The 22,814-nt window shown below is 44.1% G+C and overlaps 1 protein-coding gene across 2 annotated transcripts in view; it reads left to right on the top strand.

Moving 5' to 3' along the window:
• Positions 1-21,436, top strand: part of LOC105938234 (filamin-B) — a 78,905-nt gene extending 57,469 nt beyond the window's left edge. Inside the window, exons 28-49 of one of the 2 annotated variants that reach the window (XM_012879902.3) lie at positions 3-163; positions 2,546-2,837; positions 4,158-4,311; positions 4,392-4,581; positions 5,432-5,679; positions 6,926-7,009; positions 7,813-7,918; positions 8,091-8,231; positions 9,192-9,320; positions 9,449-9,622; positions 9,727-9,885; positions 9,964-10,167; positions 10,247-10,399; positions 10,484-10,606; positions 13,069-13,335; positions 13,454-13,591; positions 13,675-13,790; positions 18,958-19,090; positions 19,510-19,686; positions 19,837-20,055; positions 20,167-20,376; positions 21,136-21,436. In XM_012879902.3, coding sequence (XP_012735356.2) covers positions 3-163; positions 2,546-2,837; positions 4,158-4,311; positions 4,392-4,581; positions 5,432-5,679; positions 6,926-7,009; positions 7,813-7,918; positions 8,091-8,231; positions 9,192-9,320; positions 9,449-9,622; positions 9,727-9,885; positions 9,964-10,167; positions 10,247-10,399; positions 10,484-10,606; positions 13,069-13,335; positions 13,454-13,591; positions 13,675-13,790; positions 18,958-19,090; positions 19,510-19,686; positions 19,837-20,055; positions 20,167-20,376; positions 21,136-21,323 — 3,766 coding nt within the window. In that variant the 3' untranslated portion in view covers positions 21,324-21,436. The remainder of the gene's footprint in view (positions 1-2; positions 164-2,545; positions 2,838-4,157; positions 4,312-4,391; positions 4,582-5,431; positions 5,680-6,925; positions 7,010-7,812; positions 7,919-8,090; positions 8,232-9,191; positions 9,321-9,448; positions 9,623-9,726; positions 9,886-9,963; positions 10,168-10,246; positions 10,400-10,483; positions 10,607-13,068; positions 13,336-13,453; positions 13,592-13,674; positions 13,791-18,957; positions 19,091-19,509; positions 19,687-19,836; positions 20,056-20,166; positions 20,377-21,135) is intronic. The other variant, XM_012879904.3, reaches the window with a different exon arrangement.
• Positions 21,437-22,814: the final 1,378 nt, after the last annotated feature.

The following is a 22,814-nucleotide window of genomic DNA, read 5'->3' as shown; positions in this document are numbered from 1 at the left end:
AGAGGGGCAGGAATCGGCGGGCTCGGCATCACCGTGGAGGGCCCATCCGAGTCCAAGATGTCGTGCACAGACAACAAAGATGGCAGCTGCAGCGTGGAGTACGTTCCCTTCACGCCAGGCCTGTATGACGTCAACATCACCTACGGGGGAGAGCACGTCCCAGGTCAGCTCACGTTTCCCTCAGGCTGAGATAGTCTTCGTACTTTAGAGACGGCTTGTTTTTGTTCAGTGTCAAGGTGGCCGACGTTAACAGACGTTATCGTTAAAATCAGCAGGCCTATCATTCAGAGAACTGTGACGGATAAAAATAATGGTAAATATGACGCGAGGAGTGATGAAAAGGAAGGAAACACTTGAAGATCCAGTAATATTTCTCACATCTGTGTTTATTTATTAAAGCCTTGAGTGCGTCATAAATTAAACCTGGCTTTGGCCTCATTTCCGTCTCATGTTCTGAGAATGTCGGATCGTTTTTATCTCATTGAAGTTGTGTGGCGCGATCGACTTTAATGCGTCAAAGATGTGGCTGACGGTGATCAAAAAGCCGCAGCTCAGTTTTATCAGCTTTGTTTAAATAATTTTCAGCGTTTTTTCTTGTCTTGACACCTTTTTTAATGAGCCGCCGATGGGTTTTGTGGTTCTGTTGTTGGTTCCGTCAGCTGGAGGTGTGACGATAAATACCGTCCTGAACACATCTGGAACACATGGGCAGAATGTAAAAGGTGGATTCTAGAGACTATTTAAAGTTTAACAAGAAACCCACTGATCTTTATTTGAATTTCCATTATAATGCCAAAATTTTGCTCAAATCCACTACAGTTTCACTACATATAAAAATACTCCTATCTATTGTCTGTACCTGCTTACTTTATTCTTAAAATTTTTTGAAATTACAAGAATAAAGTTATATTAGATGTACAAGAGTATGATAATAAACACAGAGGGTAGACTGTGGTGTTCTGTAAGAGTCCTCATAAAACTACTACTATACTCTCACAATTTTAGGACTTTGTCATAATTTAAAGGAATAGCCCCCCACTCCCATCCAAAAGGAGGTCGCCAGTCTCTGGCACTGCTATTTTGGGGGTCGCAGGCTAAGTTTGGGAACCCCCTATTTAGAGAGACCAATTAACCTGTCGTGTTTTTGGACTGGGGGAGATGGCCGGAGCACCCAGAGAGAACCATGCATGCACGGTGAGAAAATGCTAATTCCTTGCAGAAAGACCCCAGGCCAGGATTTGATCCCCAGGACCTTCTTGCTGCAAGGCAAAAGTTCTATCAAATGACTCCACATAAATAACAGCATAGCAGAAAATATGTCTTGAATATAATCAAAAGCTGTAGTGTTTTTTTTTTTTTATTTTAAAATTTGCAGTTTCTTTCAATAAATCGGCGTATGTGCAATTTGGAGCTGTGTGCGCCTCTCCATAATGTAGCCCGGAGCCCTAAACTGATTAGTCTGTCAGGATCATGGCGACTATATTTATATTTTCCAGCTGCATGAGGAGGTTATTGGCTGCAGCTGGAGCAGTGGCCTGACCCCATGGTTTTGCTGTGCCACCAAGAGATCTATTGTATTAGCCCATTAGCCCAGTGTTGGTCAGATGAGGATTTAAAGGTGTTGAGTTAGAACAGTGGTGCCTCTTCATTGATTTCTCTGACAAAGCCACAAGGAGAACCTGAATTACTCTGGATGTGTTGTGCATGACAAAACAGTCAGCTGTCCTGCACGGCGAGTCTTGACACATCCAAGAGGACTTTTCCATGAACCTGCAGAGACCATCGTGGTCCAATCCAGCCCTGATGTGCAGGGGCCTGTTGTGAATATTTGATTTGCTCCATCTGGGACGTCTCTGTCATTTTGGTTAAATGTTTGGAGAATCAGGTTCCAGTTTTTCCATTTCAGTGCTCTTATACGTCCAGGACGGCTCCCCTAGTGTTGAGTTTTGGGTGTTGCAGCCTACAGAAGGCTCAAACAATAATGTTGGACTCCTCGTCGACTCCTCGTTACTGAGGAGTGGACCAGTTTCGGTCCAATCTGCTGGCTTAATGGCTTTAATGACCGCCCATTACTAAGAGGTGGTCCTGTTTCTGTTGAATTTGCATGTTATCTAAGCCATTACAAGGCCTTTGTTTGCCAATTATATAAAGCTTGTTACTCCACATTACTTCAGACTTTTTGAATTGAGAAAGCTTCCTGGAGAGGAAGCGAAACGTCTTTAGCTACGGAAAACAAGTCCAGTTGTTTTTTTGCCTTTTTTTGGAATGACCATGACCTGGATTACTGAGAATCTTCACCAGCAATAATGTTGGAAGATTTATCAAATAAATCTAAATGTTTTTACCTGTATTTTACAATTGCATTTAAAGTATAAAGCTTGAAACGCCACACTACTCCACACATTTTGAATTGAGAAAGCTTTTTGGATGGGAAGCTAAACGTCTTCAGCTTCAGAATAGAAATTCAATTATTTATTTATTTATTTTACCTTTTTTGGATAAATTACACTTAAAATGCTCATTTGTTAATGTTTCTAACTTGCAGGAAGTCCATTTAAGGTTCCAGTGAAAGCCGTGGTAGACTCCAGTAAGGTCAAGGTGTCTGGCCCAGGGGTGACCGCGGGAGTCAGGGCAAATATCCCACAATCCTTCACTGTGGACTGCAGGAAGGCAGGCGACGCGCCTCTGGCTGTGGCCGTCACCGGCCCTAAAGGAATCGCGGAGCCGGTGGAGGTGACGGACAACGGGGACGGGACCCACACCGTGTCTTACACGCCGTCAGTGGAGGGACCGTACTCTGTAGCCGTGAAATACGCAGACGAGGACGTTCTCCGCAGGTATGAGGCTGAGCTCCGGCACATGAGCAGAGATGTCTGGGAGATGGACATGTTGAATCACTGCAATGTTTAATTTGTTTAGTTTACATTTTAACTCCCAATCTGTGCTTAATAATTTTTTTTTTCATCTTTAGAAATGAATTAAAGTAAGGCGTTTACAACAGTCTGAAGGAATCTTAAACTCAACATCTGGCTTTTAGTTTGCCATATTTAAAATAATAAAAATGTGAAAAACCATCTTCATGTTGGACTAGAATAGAATAGCTCCTCAGTGGGGAAATTTAAGTGTACCTGCAGCAACTAACTGGAAAATATTCATACAGATTCACACTGAAGTAAAATATAATAAAATAAAAATAAGACTCTACAATAAAGGGAAATTCCCAGCATTAGCAAGAATTCCCCCTAAAGTCACACAGTTGGCATACACAGGTTAAAGACGTGCAACTCCGTAAGTTACAAAATGTGACTATTTTTGCTTCAAGAAAAACTATTGGCAAAAAAGAATATGGAAATCTGTGCAAATAATAGCAGGGATATAAACTTGACAAATGATTTTCTTATTTTACATGCTTATATTTATATTTAGGGAGCATCCAATCCATGTTTTTCCTTTTTGTTTATAAAATTATATATTTGATAATCTTAGTTTAATTAGTTTGCATCAAAATGATGCAATTGGGTGTTCATTGTAGTTTCATATTCTACTTGAGTTGCTTAAACAGATCTATAATTGGCTTATCATTAGCATTATAACTATACATGTTAGTATCATTGTTACTATTGCTAATCCTTTTATAATTATGAATAATGTAATTTATATAATTAAGTAAATAAAGCTATTATTGTTGATGATAGATAATACCAATATTGGTGTTATATTTATTCCTACTTTTACTTCTGCTGAAGCTTTGATCAGAATGCTCATAACAAAGCTGGACATAAAGGAGAGAAAACACATTTAAAGAATAAAATCAATGTAAAAAATAACGATAACACAAAATCTAAATTCCATCTCATAACACTTTGGTCTGAATTGAGATTCTACACCTTGATGAGATTTAGATCAGTTCCTCAACAAAGTCCAATTCAAACTATATAATACAGGACAGTCAAGATCAGCTGCTCATTTAGTGCCACTGTGTATAAATGTATATTTTCAAGCTAAAAGCGGTTTATTATGAATGTTTTAATTAGGTGTTTTCAGCACTTTTTAAAACCACATTCCAGCCTTTTCAATGAGATTTCAGCGCCGCACGTTTTTATTTTGCATCAGTGGCGCCGATGTTTGATCCAAACCTCGTTCTTTCATCCCTTCAGTCCCTTCAAGTTCAGAGTCCTGCCGACTCACGACGCCAGCAAAGTGCGAGCCAGCGGGCCCGGGCTGACCAGCGGCGTCCCCGCCAGCTTCCCGGTCCAGTTCAACATTGACGCCAGAGACGCCGGTCAGGGTCAGCTGAGCGTGCTCATCACGGTCAGTAGCACGCCGGCACACGTACGCCTTTTAACGGACCTGTGTGAAGGAGTACGTCACAATCTGTTTGTCTGCTTCAGGACCAGGAGGGTAAACCCAAGCAGCCCAGCATTCATGACAACGATGACGGTACATACACCGTGTCCTACATCCCAGACCGCACGGGGCGCTACACCATCGTCATAAAGTACGGCGGCGACGACATCCCTGCGTCCCCCTACAGAGTCCGTGCCACGGCCTCTGGAGATGCCAGCAAGTGCACGGTCACCGGTAAACACCACGAACAATGTTCAAACCCAATTATTCAATTTCAGTTTTATTTATATAGCGCCAATTCATGAAACATGTCATCTCAAGGCACTTTACAAAGTCAAGTTCAATCATATTATACAGACTGGTCAAAAATTTCCTATATAAGAAAACCAGTTAATTGCTTCAAAGTCCCGACAAGCAGCATTCACTCCTGGGGAACCGTAGAGCCACAGGAAGAGTCGTCTACATTGTCCATGGCTTTGCTGCAATCCCTTATACTGAGCAAGCATGAAGCGACAGTGGGAAGAAAAACTCCCCATTAACGGGAAGGAAAAACCTCCGGCAGAACCAGGCTCAGTATGAACGGTCATCTGCCTCGACCGACTGGGGTTACAGAAGACAGAACAGAGACACAACAAGAGAGACAAAAAAGCACAGAAGCACACATTGATCTAGTAATCTGTTCTACATTAGATGGTAGTAGCGGGTGAGCCGTCTTCTCTGGAAGAATGTAGAACTCTATAGAGTGAGAAAATTAGATCCTGATGTCCTCCAGCAGCCTAAGCCTATCACAGCACAACTATAGAGGTAGCTCAGGGTAACATGAGCCACTCTAACTATAAGCTTTGTCAAAAAGGAAAGTTTTAAGATTAGTCTTAAAAGTAGACGGGGTGTCTGCCTCACGGACCAAAACTGGGAGTTGGTTCCACAGGAGAGGAGCCTGATAGCTAAAGGATCTGCCTCCCATTCTACTTTTACAGACTCTAGGAACCACCAGCAGACTTGCAGTCTGAGAGTGAAGTGCTCTGTTAGGAACATACGGTTATTATGAATAAAGAAGCAGAATCTGACGGTACCTTCTTCCCAGGTCCTGGCGTGGGCCCCACTGTGGCCACCGGCGAGGAGCTAGGCCTGGTGGTGAACGCTAAGGGTGCTGGGAAAGGAAAGGTGAGCTGTGTGGTGGTCCAGCCCGACGGCAGCGAGGTGGAGGCCGAGGTTCTGGAGAACGAAGACGGCACCTTCGACATATTCTACACGGCGCCGGCCCCCGGGAACTACGCCATCTACGTCCGCTTCGGAGGAGAAAACATCCCACGCAGTCCGTTCAAAGTCATGGTGAGGGGGAGGAGCTACACTGGGGCTGTGGTCTTTGCTGTGTCTTCAGGGAATTAAATAACGATCATTTCCATGAATAGAAATTACAGCACTTTAAACATGAAGCTATAATAATATCTATATCTATATAATATCTGGCCTCTAGCTGCGCATTTTCCGCCAGATCTTCATCTTGAACTTCTGATTTTCACAGGAAACTCAAAGAAACCAGTGAACTTGAATGCAGCGTGATGCTTTTTGTTCCTCTTTAGGTCACAAACTGGGATTTACCCGTATCAGCGTACAGTGAAAGATGCTAATGTTTTCCTCGCTGTGAGATCCTGGTTTATACCAGAAGTACTAAAAAGTTTTTAACTTTTAATTTTCTAAACTATACAAAACTATACAAAACTTAATGTAACTGAAGTTTATAAGTTTATATTATTTTTGCCATGAGGTTCATAGCCAGATAAAAGTTCACTGCAGGCCTGAGTCTGGCTAAAAAAACACTATATAGTTGTAAATATTAGTTAAAGTGGCATGGTTAAAACATTGTATTTAGAAGCCATTGCTATAAATTAATCCCATATGTTGTAAATTTTATGGGATTGTGAGTATTCTTCAGAACGACAGCTTTAAGCCATTAAAACAGAAAATGAAAATTTACATTTGTGACCCATTTTGTTGGGATGAGGGTGGTCCATCCTCTCCATGTTCAGATGGCTTGATCAGATTTCTGGGAGATGTTCAGAGTTTGGGCTGATGTTCTCTAATAAACTTTTTCAATGCAATTTTATTGATATAGCGCCAATTCACAACATATGTCATCTAAAGGCACTTTACAGAGTCAAAATCAAACCTCTAAGGCCTTCACAGAAAAGCTGGATTTATACTGATGGTTTACTCTCATCTGGACTCTGTTTACTATTTAGGTACCATGGATCGGTGCATAGCAAATTTGGAAAAATGTATCGAAAGATGCATAATTTTCCTTTTTTTAATGCAGTTTGACACTACTTCGTTTTGGTCTGTGACATAAAATCCCAATTAATTACACTCACGTTTTATTTATACCTGGAACATTCAGATGGTTCAGGGCATTTTTAGGGAAATTAATACTTTTTTGTAAGCTGCTGGTGGTTCTTGGTAACTTGTGTTTTGGCTTTACGTTCAGCAGGTTATTCCTGGATTATTTTACTATTTGTTCTGGAACCTTCTTGACAAACAACAAGGGTTTAATAATGATGCTTATTGTCATGTTCCTCAGGCTACTGATGAAGTTCCCATCAGGCAACAGCAGATGGCGCAACAGAGACAGGCCGGTCCCCCTAGTGCTGGCTTCCAGCCATGGGTACCCAAATGCACCACACCAGTACACACACACACACACACACACACACACACACACACACACACACACATTTATTAAATTAGATTAAAAAAACATCCAGATGAGCAAGATATTTTATTTTATTATTATTTTTTTTTCTTTTCTGCTCATCGAAATATGTTGACTAAAAATGATTGACCCAGTTAAAACATTTTTAGCTTAATGTGGCGTTATTACAGCGCTCTTATAAAACAGATGACCCAATATGAAGTGGGTACTTTTGGCAGGTTTCTCTTGTAAGTTTTAATCTAAATACTTATTAATTTTTACACCTGGATAAATAAAGGATATAACACTGACGCACAAAGACACACACACTCCTTTCTGTTGCAGGTGAACGGCTGCAGGTTCAACACTAACTTCTCTCTCTCTCCATTTTAAAGTTTACTTACTGGGCTGCTTTTACTCCATCACGTCATCGCTTCCCTTTTTCTCTCAGCCAATGGGATTGCAGCACACTTCTAACATCGTGGATTAAACTCCAGGTTTCTGGGACGCTCTGCCGGCGGTGTTTTCTCACATTTAGGCGATTCGTGTTTTCCATTGTGCGCTCTTCATCACTGGCTGCTTCATCATCATCATCATCATCATCATCATCATCAGTCACTACACTTGTCTTCCTCCTTGCTGCTTCACTGCTCTACACATCCCATAATTCGCCTGTGTGGGCGGGGCTTGGATGCAACAGCAGCAGCATGTGTGCAGTTCAGTAAATCTGTTTCCTGCCTTGATGCTAAATCTCTCTCTGTCTGCGTGTCCTCTAGGTGACGTCAGAAAACTACCAGCCAATCAGCAGCAGCGTGAACGGCAGCGGCTTCAGACCGTTTGACATGATCATACCGTTCTCCTTCAGGACAGGAGAGGTCACAGGTAAGCCCTCTGACATTGGCTCTGGGAATGTTCATATACATTTGTTTTTTGCCAAGGCAATACATGAAGTTTTTACAAGTGAGTCGTACAGGACAAACGGTGTATAAATGTGGCCTCTTTCCAAAATAAGAGAAATGCAAGAGGGAATAAATGTTGCCTTTTCTCTGTGCAGGCGAGGTCTTGATGCCTTCAGGGAAATCTGCTCAGCCAGTGATCACAGACAACCTGGATGGGACGGTGACGGTTCAGTACGCCCCTACTGAGGCCGGCCTGCATGAGATGCACATCAAGTACAACGGCACACACATCCCAGGTTGGTGCTGGAGTGAAATTCAGTTGCATGCATGTGCTTAAAGGTGCTGGTCAGACTTCTATGTAAATTAAAAAAGAAAAAGAAAAGAAAAAATCAAACCCGCTTCAGATGCAGTTCATCACCCATAGAACACCATGTCACTCTCTGCATTGATTTAAATTGTTTTAAAAAAATAAAAGTATCAGACTCTGTAGGGCTGGACAATGTAGGGGGAAAAAAAAAGCATATTGATGAAATACAAATCCCATTGATTGATAATTGGCAACAAATTCAAAACGCATATTTTAAGTGCAGCCCTGATCATTTTATGCTGTTGCTCAATGACTTTAGATAAAGAACACTGAATTCAACCTCAAGCCTTTATTCAACCAACGTTTTACCAAAACTGCAAGTTTTTAAAAATGAAAAGCTATAATATCTATACCTTGATAAATATTTATACAGTGATATGAATTTAGGTCAAATTGCCCTAGCCCTAATTTCACCAGTGGCCAGTTACGTTCAGATCAGTCAGCTGGAAAGATTCAAGAAAACTTCATAAAAGTAAAAAAAAAATCTTGTACCTCCATTGAAGTGCACAAAAATGATTGTATTTAGTAAAATCTGTTTATGGAAATTGCCGGTGTGGAGTTCTTGGAGAGGAAAATTGCCACATGTGATTTCTATCGTTTTTAATGTTTCCTTGGTCAGACGTGTTGATTTTGGAGACGCCTGCTGTCCATACTAAGTACTGCAGCCTAGAGAAACAAAGTCTGTAAAGGAGTGAATCCATTTTAAAATGAAATGTTTTGGATTCTAATGTTTCTGCTTTGAAGGCCTACCCTGCGTCGCAACGCTGTACTGTGACTTTATTCCGTAATACTGACGTTCTGTCAAAATATACAGACAGTCCAGAGCAGAACGTCAAGGACAATGAGCGCTTAAAAAACAAACGGTTGAACTCTGGTCTGTTTCTTGCAGAATCTCCACTTCAGTTCTACGTGAACCATAGCAGCAGTCCCAACGTTACAGCCTACGGTCCTGGACTGAGCTACGGCGTCGCCAACAAGGTGGCAAAGTTCACCGTTTTCACCGATGATGCCTCTGAAGGTACAGGAGAGCTGGGAGTCAAGTTCAGAAAGTGTTGGAAATACTACCGTCGTCTCCTCCTTTTTCTAGGTTTTAGTTACTAGTTCATCGGCAGTCTGTTAATTGTTTCCACACAAATCTCTGTCCAGGAGGTCTAGACCTGGCCATCGAGGGTCCGTCCAAAGCGGACATCAGCTGTGTGGACAACAAAGACGGGACGTGCAGCGTCAGCTACCTTCCCACGCTGCCTGGAGATTACAACATCCTGGTCAAATACAACGAGGACCACATCGAGGGCAGCCCGTTCACTGCCAGGATCACCGGTGAGGACCCACATCCTCCAGGCTACCAGCAGCGATTTAACCAAACATCCGTGTTTTTGTTAGCGTTGATGGATGAAACGTGCGTTTATCTCCCTGCCTTCCAGAGGACAACCAGCGGCGCTCGCAGGTTAAGCTGGGCTCGGCGGCAGATTTCTCTCTGGACATCAATGAGAGCGACCTGAGCGTGTTGACCGCCAGCATCAGAGCGCCCTCCGGACGGGACGAGCCCTGCCTGCTCAAGAGGATGGCCAACAACCACATTGGTAACGCCCAGCAAACACGCGTAGACGTGCTTAGCAGTCCTCCTTTCTGTTGTCCTCACGCCTTCGTTTTCCTCGCAGGCATCTCCTTCATCCCCCGTGAGGTGGGCGAGCACCAGGTCAGCATCCTGAAGAACGGCCGGCATGTGGCCAACAGCCCCATCACCATCATGGTGGTCCAGTCTGAGATCGGAGACGCCGGACGGGTTAAGGCGCACGGCGAGGGCCTCGTCCAGGCCACCACCTTCAGCAACGCCAGCTTTGTGGTCGACACGCGGGAGGCGGGTCAGTCCAGCGGTCCGATCTCTGGCGACCAACGTCACGACGTTCCACCTTAACCGGGTTCTCTGTGTTCTGTGGACAGGTTATGGCGGTCTGGCCCTGGCCATCGAAGGTCCCAGTAAGGTGGACATCCAGACGAAGGACCTGGAGGACGGGACCTGCGGAGTCACCTACTGTCCCACTGAACCCGGGAACTACATCGTCTCGATCCGGTTCGCGGAGGATCACGTTCCAGGCAAGAGCCGGCTAGAGGTTGCGTTTTCGCCGAGTTCTCTGAGTTGCGGCGTGTTGACAAAGACGACGGGTTTTCTGCCAACAGGAAGTCCCTTCACGGTGCGGGTGACTGGCGAAGGTCGCATCCGGGAGAGCATCACCTGCCGACAGCGGGCGGCGTCCGTCGCCAGCGTCGGGAGCGTGTGTGACCTCAACCTGAAGATACCCGGTAAAAACCGACGCCTCTCTGACCGGATGTGTCCGGTTTGAGTCCCAGGAGCTCAGCCGCCGGGGCTAAAACTGGGAATATCTCCTTTTATATCCCACTGTAGGAACTTCGTTCCACTCTTTACAGAATAGTTTATTGGGATGTTTTCAAGCATATTTAAAGTCCATCTATCCTTTCGTCATCTTCACTGCAAAAACAGAACTAGAAATAAGTAAGATTCTTTAAAATGAGTGCGTTTGTCCTTGATTTGAGCAGGTAAATAAGATGATTTGCCAATGAAATAAGATTGTTGCACTTAGAATAGGAACAATATCTCCATCTTATTTCAAGTGCAGGATGTCTAAATATCTTCTTTTAGGGGTCAAAATACTTTTTCCATTGGCAGATAAGATTATTTACCTGCTCAAATCAAGGATAAATACGCTAACTTTAAGAACATTTTACTTATTTTTAGATCCGTTTTTGCAGTGTTTTGCTTATCTGGGATGGGGTTGCAGGAGCAACAGGTCCAGGAGGGAAACCCAGAAATCCTAAACGGACTCCCTTCAGTGCAGAGAAGCAGCAGCTCTACTTTGAGCCCCCCGGGTACCAGAGCTCCTCACCCTGTTCCTAAGGCTGAGCCCGTCACTGGGGGCATTGGTGGGCCCCCACCTGGGGGCAGGAATCGTTTTTAAGGACAATGAGTGTTTAAAGTCCCGGGAACCAGTTCAGATTCCCGGGACTTTCTTTGTTTTACATAGAAGCATGATATGTTGGTTTGAGTCTTTTTTTTCTACTTCAGATTGTCAGGCAGTTTCTGTTTAAGGGATTTCCTGCTTCTATAGATCTGGAGTATTGTATTTACTAAGGGTTTGTTTAATTGTGACGAAAACAGGAAATATTTTTCACAGGATTGATCTAAAGATCCACATCAGAGCTGCTCAGCCTGGTTTTCTCCTGAATTTTCCTCCAGTTCTTTGCTCAGTTTCTGCTGCTCTGTCAACTCTGTCAATGTCCTTCTCTTCTGTTTTCACTTCTGACGGTTTTATCCTTCTCACTTGTTTCCCCCCCCCCCCTTTCTCCATCATCTCTCATCTTCCTCAGCTTCTCTTCCTCCTTCTTCCCTTTCTGCTGTCCTCTTCCTCGGTCTGTGTGTCTCCTCCACCTCTCTTCCCTTCATCCCTCTCCAGTTAGTTGGTTCCTCCTGGTTTTGTCTCGGCAGCACCTTTCTCGCTCTTCCTTCTGCTCTCACCGCTCCCTCTGGTGGCGTGGAAGATCCAGCGGCCGAGCAGAGCGTCCCTCTGCTGCTGCCCAAGATCAGAGCTCCTCCCTGGGCAGAGTGCGCCTGATCTCCGGCCTCTCTGGTTTGGTGCTGGCGGGGCCGGCGAGGGGCGTTTGGGTTACTGATGCCGTCAGTCCAGCGGGGCGTGCTGGGGTGATGGGTGTGTTTTTAAAACGAGGAGTACAAGGTTTGCTGCATGAAATGCTTTCATTTAAATTGCAGCTGTTTTTCAGTTTTTGCCGTTTTTTTTGCTTTTACTTCGGAACAAAGTTTAAATATTTACTGCAGGCTCCGGTTCTACTCTTTTATTAGACATTGTTAACATTTAAAATGTCAGGTTTTAATGATCATGATGGAAATAAATCTTAGTTTTCTGCTCTGGACCAGGTTTAGTTCACACTTGAGGCGCAGAAAGTAAAACTTTGCACAGATTTGTTGGCATATATTAATGAAAAGCAAAGTCCAGCTTATTTATAGAACACCAGTTCACAACACATGTCATCTCAAGGCTCTCCGTAAAGTTAATCACATTCAGACATATTGGTGAAAACTTTTCTATCGAAGGCCAGTCTCCTGCATGTTTTAAATCTCTCTGCTCTGAGACAAATGAATGACTTAACCTTCTCAGTCTGCCTTAGAGGTCTGCAGAGACCTAATAATCAAGCGCTTGTAAGCTTCAGCTGTGTTTAACCCTGACAATACAGAAAAGAGTGTCTCTTAAGGGAAACCCAGCAGGTTGCATCAAGTCTCTCCAAGCAGCATTCACTCCTCCTGAAAGAGCGTAGAGCCACAGTGGACAGTCGTCTGCATTGTTGATGGCTTTGCAGCAATCCCTCATACTGAGCATGCATGAAGCGACAGTGGAGAGGAAAACTCCCCTTTAACAGGGAGAAGAACCTCCAGCAGAACCAGAACCAGGCTCAGTGTGAACGCTCATCTGCCTCGACCCACTGGGGCTTAGAGAAGACAGAGCAGAGACACAATAAGACAAATGAAGGATGTGAGGTTTTGCCTTCCTATGTAGATTTTCCAGATTTGGGTCAAATTGTTACAGAAACACTTCAATCCACAGATTTAACTTAAAGAAGTCTCTAAGGGGCGTCATTATGTGGTCTTACTGTTCCGGCGGGTCAGTGCATGCACAGGTTGGTTTAAATAAGTAACCCTCGGTGTATAAAGCCCTTTCTGTGTCTCTTTGCAGCGATGGACATGCAGGACATCACTGCTGAAGCCACGTCCCCGTCTGGAACCAGTCAGCCCGCCGAGCTGGTGTCCATGGGTAACGACACCTACTGCGTGCGGTTCGTGCCCACAGAGATGGGCGTGCACAGCGTCGCGGTGAAGTACCGGGGTGTGCACGTACCGGGCAGCCCCTTCCAGTTCACGGTGGGCCCCCTGGGAGAGGGCGGAGCTGGCAAAGTGAGAGCCGGAGGGCCCGGCCTGGAAGGAGCTTTGGCCGGAGAGCCGGGTACGTAAAAAAAAAAAACCTCACTGAAATGGACAAATTATCAGGTTTAACCTTTACAGTTCGGGTCATGGTGGGTTTATTTTCACACGCTCGTTTTCTCTGCCGCCTCCCCCACCAGCCGAGTTCAGCATCTGGACACGGGAGGCCGGGGCCGGCGGTCTGTCTGTCGCCGTGGAGGGTCCCAGCAGGGCCGAGATCGCCTTCGACGACCGCAAAGATGGATCCTGTGGCATCTCCTACGTAGCCCAGGAGCCCGGTAGCTAACACACACACTCTGCTCACGTTACGGCTTTGATTAAAGGTGCCTGTGAGTTTTACCAGCGCTCCCTCCTTTTGCAGGCGACTATGAGATCTCTGTGAAGTTTAACGAGCAGCACATCCCCGACAGCCCCTACCTGGTTCCGGTCGTGGCTCCGGTGAACGACGCCCGGCGCCTCACTGTTGCCGGTCTTCAGGTGAGGCATGAGGAGACACCTCCACACCACCGCCTTTCCTGCTACCTGAAAGGACTTTGGGACGCGGCTGCATAAAAGTGCCAAATAAAGGTCCATCAGCTCCTTGGTGAAGCTGATAGACCGGCTGTGAGGGCTCGGCTGCTTTGGGCTCACTGACGGAACATCAGGGTTGCCGCTCTTGAAAATATTCCTGAAATCTTTGATATAACTGCAAAAAATGTCCACAGCGGTAGTCTAGTCTTATAAAATAGTACTGTTCCTGTCAGAAGCTTTATTGGACTCATCAGCATGACTGACACGTTAACGTTGATCCTTTGCAGAAGTGCTCTTCCTGCGCTCATTCAAACCTGCAGGATTTTCTTGCCAAGACTTGTTTTTATTTAGAATTTCTAGTGCAAATCACATCTCATCAGTCCCAGTTCTAAAACCAGTTCTGATGTTTGTTTGGGATCTTTGTGCTGTTGGAACATCCAGCATTCATTCAATTTTATTTATATAGCGTCAATTCACAACATGTTGTCTCAAGGTTCTTTCTAAATTCAGACTCCATCAGATCCTCCAGGTTGGTCAGAAAGTTTTCTTTCTAAGGAAACCCAGCAAGTTGCATCAAGTCTCTCCAAGCAGCATTCACTCCTCCTGAAAGAGCGTAGAGCCACAGTGGACAGTCGTCTGCATTGTTGATGGCTTTGCAGCAATCCCTCATACTGAGCATGCATGAAGCGACAGTGGAGAGGAAAACTCCCCTTTAACAGGGAGGAGAACCTCCAGCAGAACCAGAACCCGGCTCAGTGTGAACGTTCATCTGCCTCCACCCACTGGGGCTTAGAGAAGACAGAGCAGAGACACAGAAAGCACAGAAGCTCACATTGATCCAGGAGTACTTTCTATGTTAGATGGTAATAGAGGATGATCTGCCTCCCCTGGATGATGTCACAGCTAACAGAACGCAAGACCAGGTGTACCTTCTATAAAGAGGAAAAATGACAGAACAAAAAGTTAAAAGCTGAAATGACAAACAATGCAGATTGGAGAACAGTAGGAGAACTCAGCAGAGTGAGAGAAATAGACCCCGATGTCCTCCAGCAGCCTAAGCCTGAACACGGACTCCCCCCGCTGACGTTAAGCTTCTGGAAAGGGCCTGAGCCCAAACATACAGAAAATATATAGACTGTGTGGGGGAGGAGGGGGTTCTGTTAGCAGAATTGGTAGATTTCTTTGGTTTCCTCTAAGGAGAGTGGACCGATGTTTACCCAGAGTGGTTCATCTTGTTAGGAAAAATGTATCCGAATGTTAGTAGGGGGCGTATGTATATATCTGACCCCTCTGTTTAATTTTGTGCACCAATTTAAGCTCATTTTAGATTTTCTCAAATCTACACTTGGTCAAAATTAAACAGTCAGGAGCAACATTTAAGATTTAACATGAAACATTTCAGGTTAACAGAAGTAAATCCTCTTCCTGACGTTATTCTCTCAAACGGCCCTCATCAGTCGCCTCACAGCTTTAAAAAACAGAATTATTCTTTATGCAGCTGGTCTCATGGACGTGGCCACAGCCAAGCAAACAAAGGTTCTGATTTATTTAAGCAAACTCATCAGCTTCAACAGTTTTCTCCATATTCTGATTGTTCTGTAGCTTCGCTGATGCTGAACTTTTTAAATTTGACCAAACTGACTTCTAATTTAGTCAAACTAATGAAGAAAATCTTGTCTGTCATTCATGACTGGTTTCTCTTTGGTTCTTTGCTTGGTTCTGGTCATCCCTCCTTTGCTTCGGTGTGGACCTGTCGGTGTTTCTCTTGTGTTTCATTTAAAGGCTTTTAACAGCGCCACCATCAGCTCTGACTGCAGCACTGCAGCAGACCATAGCTTGCAGCCTGTTTATCTGCACACGTCGGTGATTTTTATCTGAAATGTTTGAGTTTTACATGCAGAAGAACCGCTCACAGGCAACTAGCAACAGTTTGTGTGCGATTGGATGTTATTCTCCATTCTGCATCAGTTTATTGCTGTTTTAAAACTCCTGCACTCATAGAGCTTATGTCATCTCCGTGGATTTTCGTTTTACAGCAATTAAGAAATTAAAATGCCTGTTTTTTATTTTTTATTCATTACAACACTAAGGCACCTAGACTTACCTTTCTTTCCTAATTAGGCGTCTGCCATAGCATTTGCAATGAGGAGGCAGTGCCGTGCGAAGCATAAAAATATAAGCACCATGGTGCCCAAAAGCCTGCTGATACTCACGGTGAAATAATTATTTTGATATCTCTTATACTTTTTAAGCTAGAGCGATTTTGTTCGGGACCCTTTTTAGAGAAAAAATTACATCTCTAGCCCTTACGGTTCATGAAATATCTAGTGTTGTTCGAGGTAAAGTATTGCCATTCTATTCCAATTAGACATACTCTGTCTAATTGCACGCACCCAAGTGTGTGCGTGCAATTAGACAGACAGCAGGAGGTGTGAGTGAGTTTCCATGACAACGGAACTCTGCTGGCCAGAGGTTACTACAGGTCAGGGACAGGCTCCATTGACATTGCATGGCATCTTTCGACGCCCGCTGTAATGGCTGTGATGGATGTAGGAATCTGAAATTCGCACAGTCACTTCTTCTTAACATTACATTTTTTTCCAGTGATTATCAGGCATGTCATTTTTCTTTCCCTTTTTTGGATTTGACGAATATTCCTATTGGGCCTCTGACTCAAAGAGGACCTGGCAGGATGCCCAGACATGACCCCCCCCCCCCCCCCCCCCCCCCCACCCACCTGTGGGAAATGGCACTACACACCATTTTGGTCAAACGTTGAGTTCTGGGCCCAGATTTGGTGAGGCTGAGATGCTAAAGGAGGCATTTCTGACCCATGAACTTTGGTGACCTTTGGTGACATTAAGTATTTGGACCAAACTAACAGAGTACCATCACCCGGTGATACTGAACACAACCATGTTAGCAGCTAACAGTTAGCATGTTGATAACCGGAAGTAGCTCTAGGAAGGTCCTACCAACTTCTGCCTGACAGTCTTTACTTCCTTTAGAGAGAAAGCTTCACAACAAATCTAGGCCATGTCGGATAAAGCATGTCTATTTTATGAGGTGTCAAACATGAATTTTTTTTTACCCCTTTTTGCCTCGGCTACATGCTGCAGAAATGCTCCAAAGACACTAAAATCACACATTCCACTCAGTACCCCACATGATAAGGATAGTGACGAGTAAGACAGAGGGCTGCAGCTGTGAGGGAGTCTTCATGATAACGCTGCTAGCCAGAGGCTCCTAGGAGGTCAGGGACATGCTACATTGACTTAACATGGCACCTTTCGATGGTCACTGCGGGGGCTGTGAAGACCGTGGGAACCTGAAATTTGCAGTAACTTCCTGTTAGTATTTTTGAGGGCACGATACGCACCACGAGGCAGGCACCTTATTAAATTTCTTCCGAAATTTTCTAGTTAAAAATAATTGTATTACTTTTTATTGTACTTCGGCTTACTTTGAAAAACTAAAATTTTACAGGCAGGAGTTCACAATTTCTTTATGAAAGAATGAAGGGAAAAAACTCGTGAAGGATATCAGTCGAACAAAAATCTAAAATGCAAACATTTTACCACACTAGCAAATTCTGTTAGTCTATAATTTGACCACAAGATGGCAATGGGTCACTTTTTGTCTCTAAGATTTTCAGTGTTTTGCTTGTTGTTTTTACATGGAGTACTTTCCAAAAGTATTCATCCCCTTTGGCATATTTCATCTTTCGTTGCCTCTCCACATGAAATTAAAATTCAGTTTGGAGCATTTAATTTACAGAACATGTCTATCTTTAATTTTTTATCCATTTTTTTTTTACTGTGAAGCAAATAACAGAAAACCTCTGCATGGATCCGTCTGAGCGCTCCATATCTGGCATCTGGGATTTCTGCCCATTCCTTCAGGCTAAACTGCTGCAGCTCCTCCATGTTGGATGGTTTTTCACTTTTGAACAGAGGTCTTTAAGTCTAACCATAGATTCTCAATTGAATGGAGGTCTGGACTTTGACTAGGCCATTCCAACACATTTAAACCCCTCTAGTGTTGCTTTATCATCCTGCTTCAGGCCATTGTCCTGCATGAAGGTGAACCTCCGTCTCAGATCACAGGTTAACTAACACCAGTTCTGCTCCAGAACATCCCTGTATTCAGCACCATCCACCTTTCAACTCCAACCAGTTTTTCCCTGCAGCTGAAAAACATCCCCTACCATCTTTCTCTGGGGCGATGACGTGTTGGGTTATGGTTTTCTGGCCTCTCTTCCATGAAACCCAGCTCTGTGGAGCGTATGGCTGACTGTGGTCCTATGAAGAGATCTTCCAGTTTCTGCTGTGGAGCTCTGGAGCTCCTTCAGGGTGATCTTTGACATCTGTGCTGCCTCTCTGGTTAAGGCCCCCCTGGCTCGTTCTGGTGCTGGTGGTGGTTGGCTGTCTCTTGGCAGGTTTGTTGTGGTACCAGGGGCTTTCCTGTTGAAGATAATGGATCTGATGATGCTCTGGAGGAACATCACAGATCCTGATATTTTCAAAATCCAACCCTGACTAGTCTGCAGAGCTCCTTGGGCTTCATGGTGCCTCTTGCTTAGTGGTGCTGCACCTCTAGGGCCGTTCAGGTCATGTGACTCTCATATTTCACACAGGTAGACTTAATTAACTAATTATGGGACTTTTGAAGGCAACTGGTTGCATCAGAACTTTTTAGGAGCTTCATAGCAAAGGGGGTGAAAAAAAACATTTGAACTACAGGTTAGTGTTAAAAAATGGGTAAAAAGCCAAAGGAGGTAAATATTTTTGCAAAATACTTTTTATGTTTGGTATTTTACACATTAATCCACACTTACTGAAATTCAAACTAATTTTGTTCCTACTTTTATAATTTGTTTCTACAAAGAATTACAAATATGAAGTTTGCGCTTAAGGCAGAAGCCAGTTTTGAGTTAAAACGCCGTATTGGAGTTTTAGTTAACTGAGTTTTACTGTGGCACGCTGAGTCTGCTGCACCTGCAGGCAGGAGCTCAGGTAAGAGAAGAATGCAGGAAACTGCAGCAAAAAAAAGGAAAGAATACAACCTGATGGAGCCAGAAAACGGCACCTTTTTCGTACTGAAGGATTACTTATCGTCTGTCCATACTCACCAGGAGTCCGGTCTTAAGGTGAATCACCCAGCATCCTTTGCAGTGCGTCTGAACGGAGCGCAGGGAAAGTTGGAGGCCAAAGTCCACAGTCCGTCTGGAGCTCTGGAGGAGTGTGCCGTCACGGAGCTGGAGAAAGGTCAGTCTGTGGCTCCAAACAAATGATTCCCTATGTTTTGCAGTCAAAATTGTGATAATTTTGTGCACCGCCTTATTTTCTAGTGTTGCAAGACCTGAAAAATGACTTTTCATCACAGTAAAACTAAAACTTCTAATGTTGGGGGGGGGGGGGGGGGGGAATTAAAACCCAGACTATTCAATTCAGAAGTTGGCATTCGATCATATTTGGCATCACTGTGGGAGAGTTTGGGCAGTTTTCTCAATTTTAACCTGTTTTTTTCCCCCAGGGTGACTATACAGGAAATGGTTGCAGAAATTTTAACAGATGCACATATCTGAGTTTTTGTTTGGGATTTCCTTAACAGGTTGCGCCTCGATGGCACACTTTGTGAAGTCATTTACCTCAGATCCATTTTGTGTCCTTTTTTGTTTCCCCAGACAAGTACGCCATCCGCTTCATCCCCAGGGAGAACGGCGTCCATACCATCGACGTGAAGTTCAACGGCTCTCACATCCCAGGAAGTCCTTTCCAGGTCCGTGTTGGAGAACCAGGACAAACCGGAGAGCCTGGTCTGGTCTCTGCATATGGATCTGGTCTGGAGCGAGGCACCACAGGTGATTTACCTGCACACTCTGACCTCCAAGGTGTTTAAGCAGACTTCAGCAGTTTCTGTTTTAGTCTGCTACCACATCTAGAGCTGGTCTGCATCTGATTTCATGGACAGTTTTGAAGAATTTTAAAAGCCAAATGTTTTATTTCTGTAGGAACGCAGTCAGAGTTTATCATTAACAACACTAAAGCCGGTCCCGGCGCTTTAGCCGTGACCATAGAGGGTCCATCCAAGGTGAAGATGGACTGCCAAGAGATCCCAGAAGGCTACAAAGTTCACTACACTCCGATGGCACCTGGAAGCTACCTGATCAGCATCAAATACGGCGGACCCAACCACATCTCTGGGAGTCCCTTCAAGGCCAGAGTCACAGGTTCGTTAAGGAGCTTCAGACATAATCCCAGCATGCAGCTAGGACCGTTCCCCTTCCCCTACTGGGTCATAAAGAATCCTTTTTAAAGTAAACTTTCCCCGTTTCCATCAGGTACTCGGCTGGTGAATGTGACCAACGCCAACGAGACGTCGACCCTGACGCTGGATCCAGCCGTGCGAACAGCCAGCAGCAGCTTACTTCAGAGCGCCCTGCCCAGACCAGGAGACTCTGATGCCAGCAAGGTGATGAGCCGAGGATCTGGACTCAGCAAGGCCTTCGTGGGCCAGAGGAGCAACTTTACTGTGGACTGCAGCAAAGCTGGTAAGAGGCACCATCATGCAGCATGAGCATTGTTTAAAAATTAATTATAATAAGTCCTGGACTCTTGGAACCACCAGTAGACCTGCAGTCTGAGAGCGAAGTGCTCTGTTAGGAACATACGGGGTAATCAGAGCTCTGATATATGATGGAGCTTGATTATTAAGGGCTTTATACGTTAGAATTTTTAATTCTATTCTTGATTTAACAGAAAGACAATGGAGGGAAGATAAAATAGGACAAACACTCAGAACCCTGGCTGCAGATTTTAAGAGAATTTATATAGACTTGCTATTCATTTGGGTGGATCTTGATGGCAAACGGTTGTTAAAGTCCAGCTTTAAAGTAACAGAACTAGGGATTGTTTTTTCTCCCTCCCTCTGGAACAGGATATTTCTAACATTGGGTATATTGGTGAAAGAATCGATTCCTTGAATACTGTTTTAATGAGATTTAGCTGATATCTCCTGGTCAAAGACGGCACCGAGGCTGATTAGATTACTGGGCACCAAGTCAGGGCTACCGAGAGCCAGTCACTGAGTTTTTATCATCATGACACATCTGTAGACTAGGAAACTGATTGGATTCATCAGGATTTATGGATAAATACAGCAGAGTATCATCAGCATAACGCAGAGCTTTGCATTCAAATTAAACCAGTTCTGCAGTGGCTTGTTAGCTAAATCTAACATCAATTAAACAGATGTGATAACAGTAATGTTGTGGCTCCTGTAATGAGATTTACCCGTTTCTTCCTGCCAGGTAAGAACATGCTGCTGGTGGGCGTGTACGGCCCTCAGGTCCCCTGTGAGGAGGTTCTGGTCAAACATCTGGGGAACCTGCAGTACAACGTCAGCTACGTGCTGAAGGAACGGGGCAGCTACATCCTGGTGGTGAAGTGGGGCGACGACCACATCCCAGGCTCCCCGTTCAACGTCACCGTCCCATGATGCACCTTTGGAAGAACCGGTGGTCCGTTTGCATCCCTGCTGAGATGGAGAGGAAACATTGGCTGCACTACAGATTACTGTCAAATGAAACGCTGCTGAACAAAAAAAAAAAAGTGACCTAAAAAAAAAGTCAAGGATTTTTCTCCCTTGATTCAAAATGTAAAACCACAAAAAGAAAATCTAAAGTCGACTCTTGGTTGGGCCGTGTAGCAGGAAGCAAAACGGGAGATAAAAGAAGTGTAACACATTAATTACAGCTGCCCTGCAGCTCTTGATTGAATCTGCTTGCACTTGGTAGTTTTCCTGGCCTGCACACTTGTTGTCTACATGATTCCACAAATATTCAGCTGGATTTGGGGAGAAAAACAAGCATCACTTAGAGCTGGAATAACAAAGCACTTTCTTTTACGTGTCGAATGCCAGGATGAAAATAAACCTGGAGTTCTGTCCGCTTTGAACCATCGTTCTGGTCGGTCAACATCACAAACCAGCCAGTAGAGCCAAATTGGTGCCAAAAAGCATATCTGCATGTCGGTTGGGATTAAACTGGACTTTAGTTTGTGAAACTACTGATTGATTGTTGCTCCCAGAATTCATTGCTTCCTTTATGCTGCCATAAATGCAAACTGTTGCCTTGCTGCCTTCAAGCTGTTTCCTGCAATCCACGGACAGACCACCTGCTGTGTTAGGGGTTTGGTTCCTGAGGGTTTCACACGAGCCCGTGGGGTTCGGTTCTGATCCATTTTCTCTCCACCTGGAAAGAAGATGCAGGACATTCAGATATTTGTGGTTGTCCAAGTGAAAGATCGCAGCTGATGTCTTGGTGTCCTTTATTGTTGTTTTGCTTATCACTGCTACTTTTGATACTTTGAGATGAATTTTTGTATCACGGGGGGGAGGGGGGGGCTTCTCATTTTGTATTGGGAAATGTGAATCTAAACCCTGATCTGATGTACTGTACGTTTGATAATTAAAATAAACTGGAATACTGAATAAAATGTATATCTTCAGTTTTTGTCTTTTTTTTAAACCCATTCCAGCATTCGTACTAAAGGTTGGCGATGGAGAGACATTTTGAAACTTGTGGTGCACAAAAACAGTCAGATTAAAACCATGCGTAGATGTGTCACCGCACATTTTTCTTTAATAAATCAAAATATAATGTGAGTTAACATGTATCTTGAGTCGCCCTGTGCCTGACCCTAAATACATCTGCTAATCCACACTAGTGTGCCGTGAGTGATTGTCAGGTGTGCTGTGGAAAATTATCCAATTTCACCTAATTGGGTTTAAAATATATATTTTTTTACTTTTTCATTTGAAAGAAGGAATATAAAAGATTATTAAAAAATACATGTTTGTGTTTATTTGATTCCTAATCGACACTTTGATAAGAATGACTATATTGTTAGACCAGCTACAGAGTATGATTTAACGCTTTTGGTTGGTGGTGTGCCTCGTAATTTTCAATAAAATTTTTTACCTTGGATC

The sequence above is a fragment of the Fundulus heteroclitus genome, chromosome 20 (genome assembly GCF_011125445.2).
Source record: "Fundulus heteroclitus isolate FHET01 chromosome 20, MU-UCD_Fhet_4.1, whole genome shotgun sequence".
Lineage (NCBI taxonomy): Eukaryota > Metazoa > Chordata > Actinopteri > Cyprinodontiformes > Fundulidae > Fundulus > Fundulus heteroclitus.
Note: the sequence above shows the minus strand (reverse complement) of the source record. Positions and strands in the feature narration are given on the sequence as shown.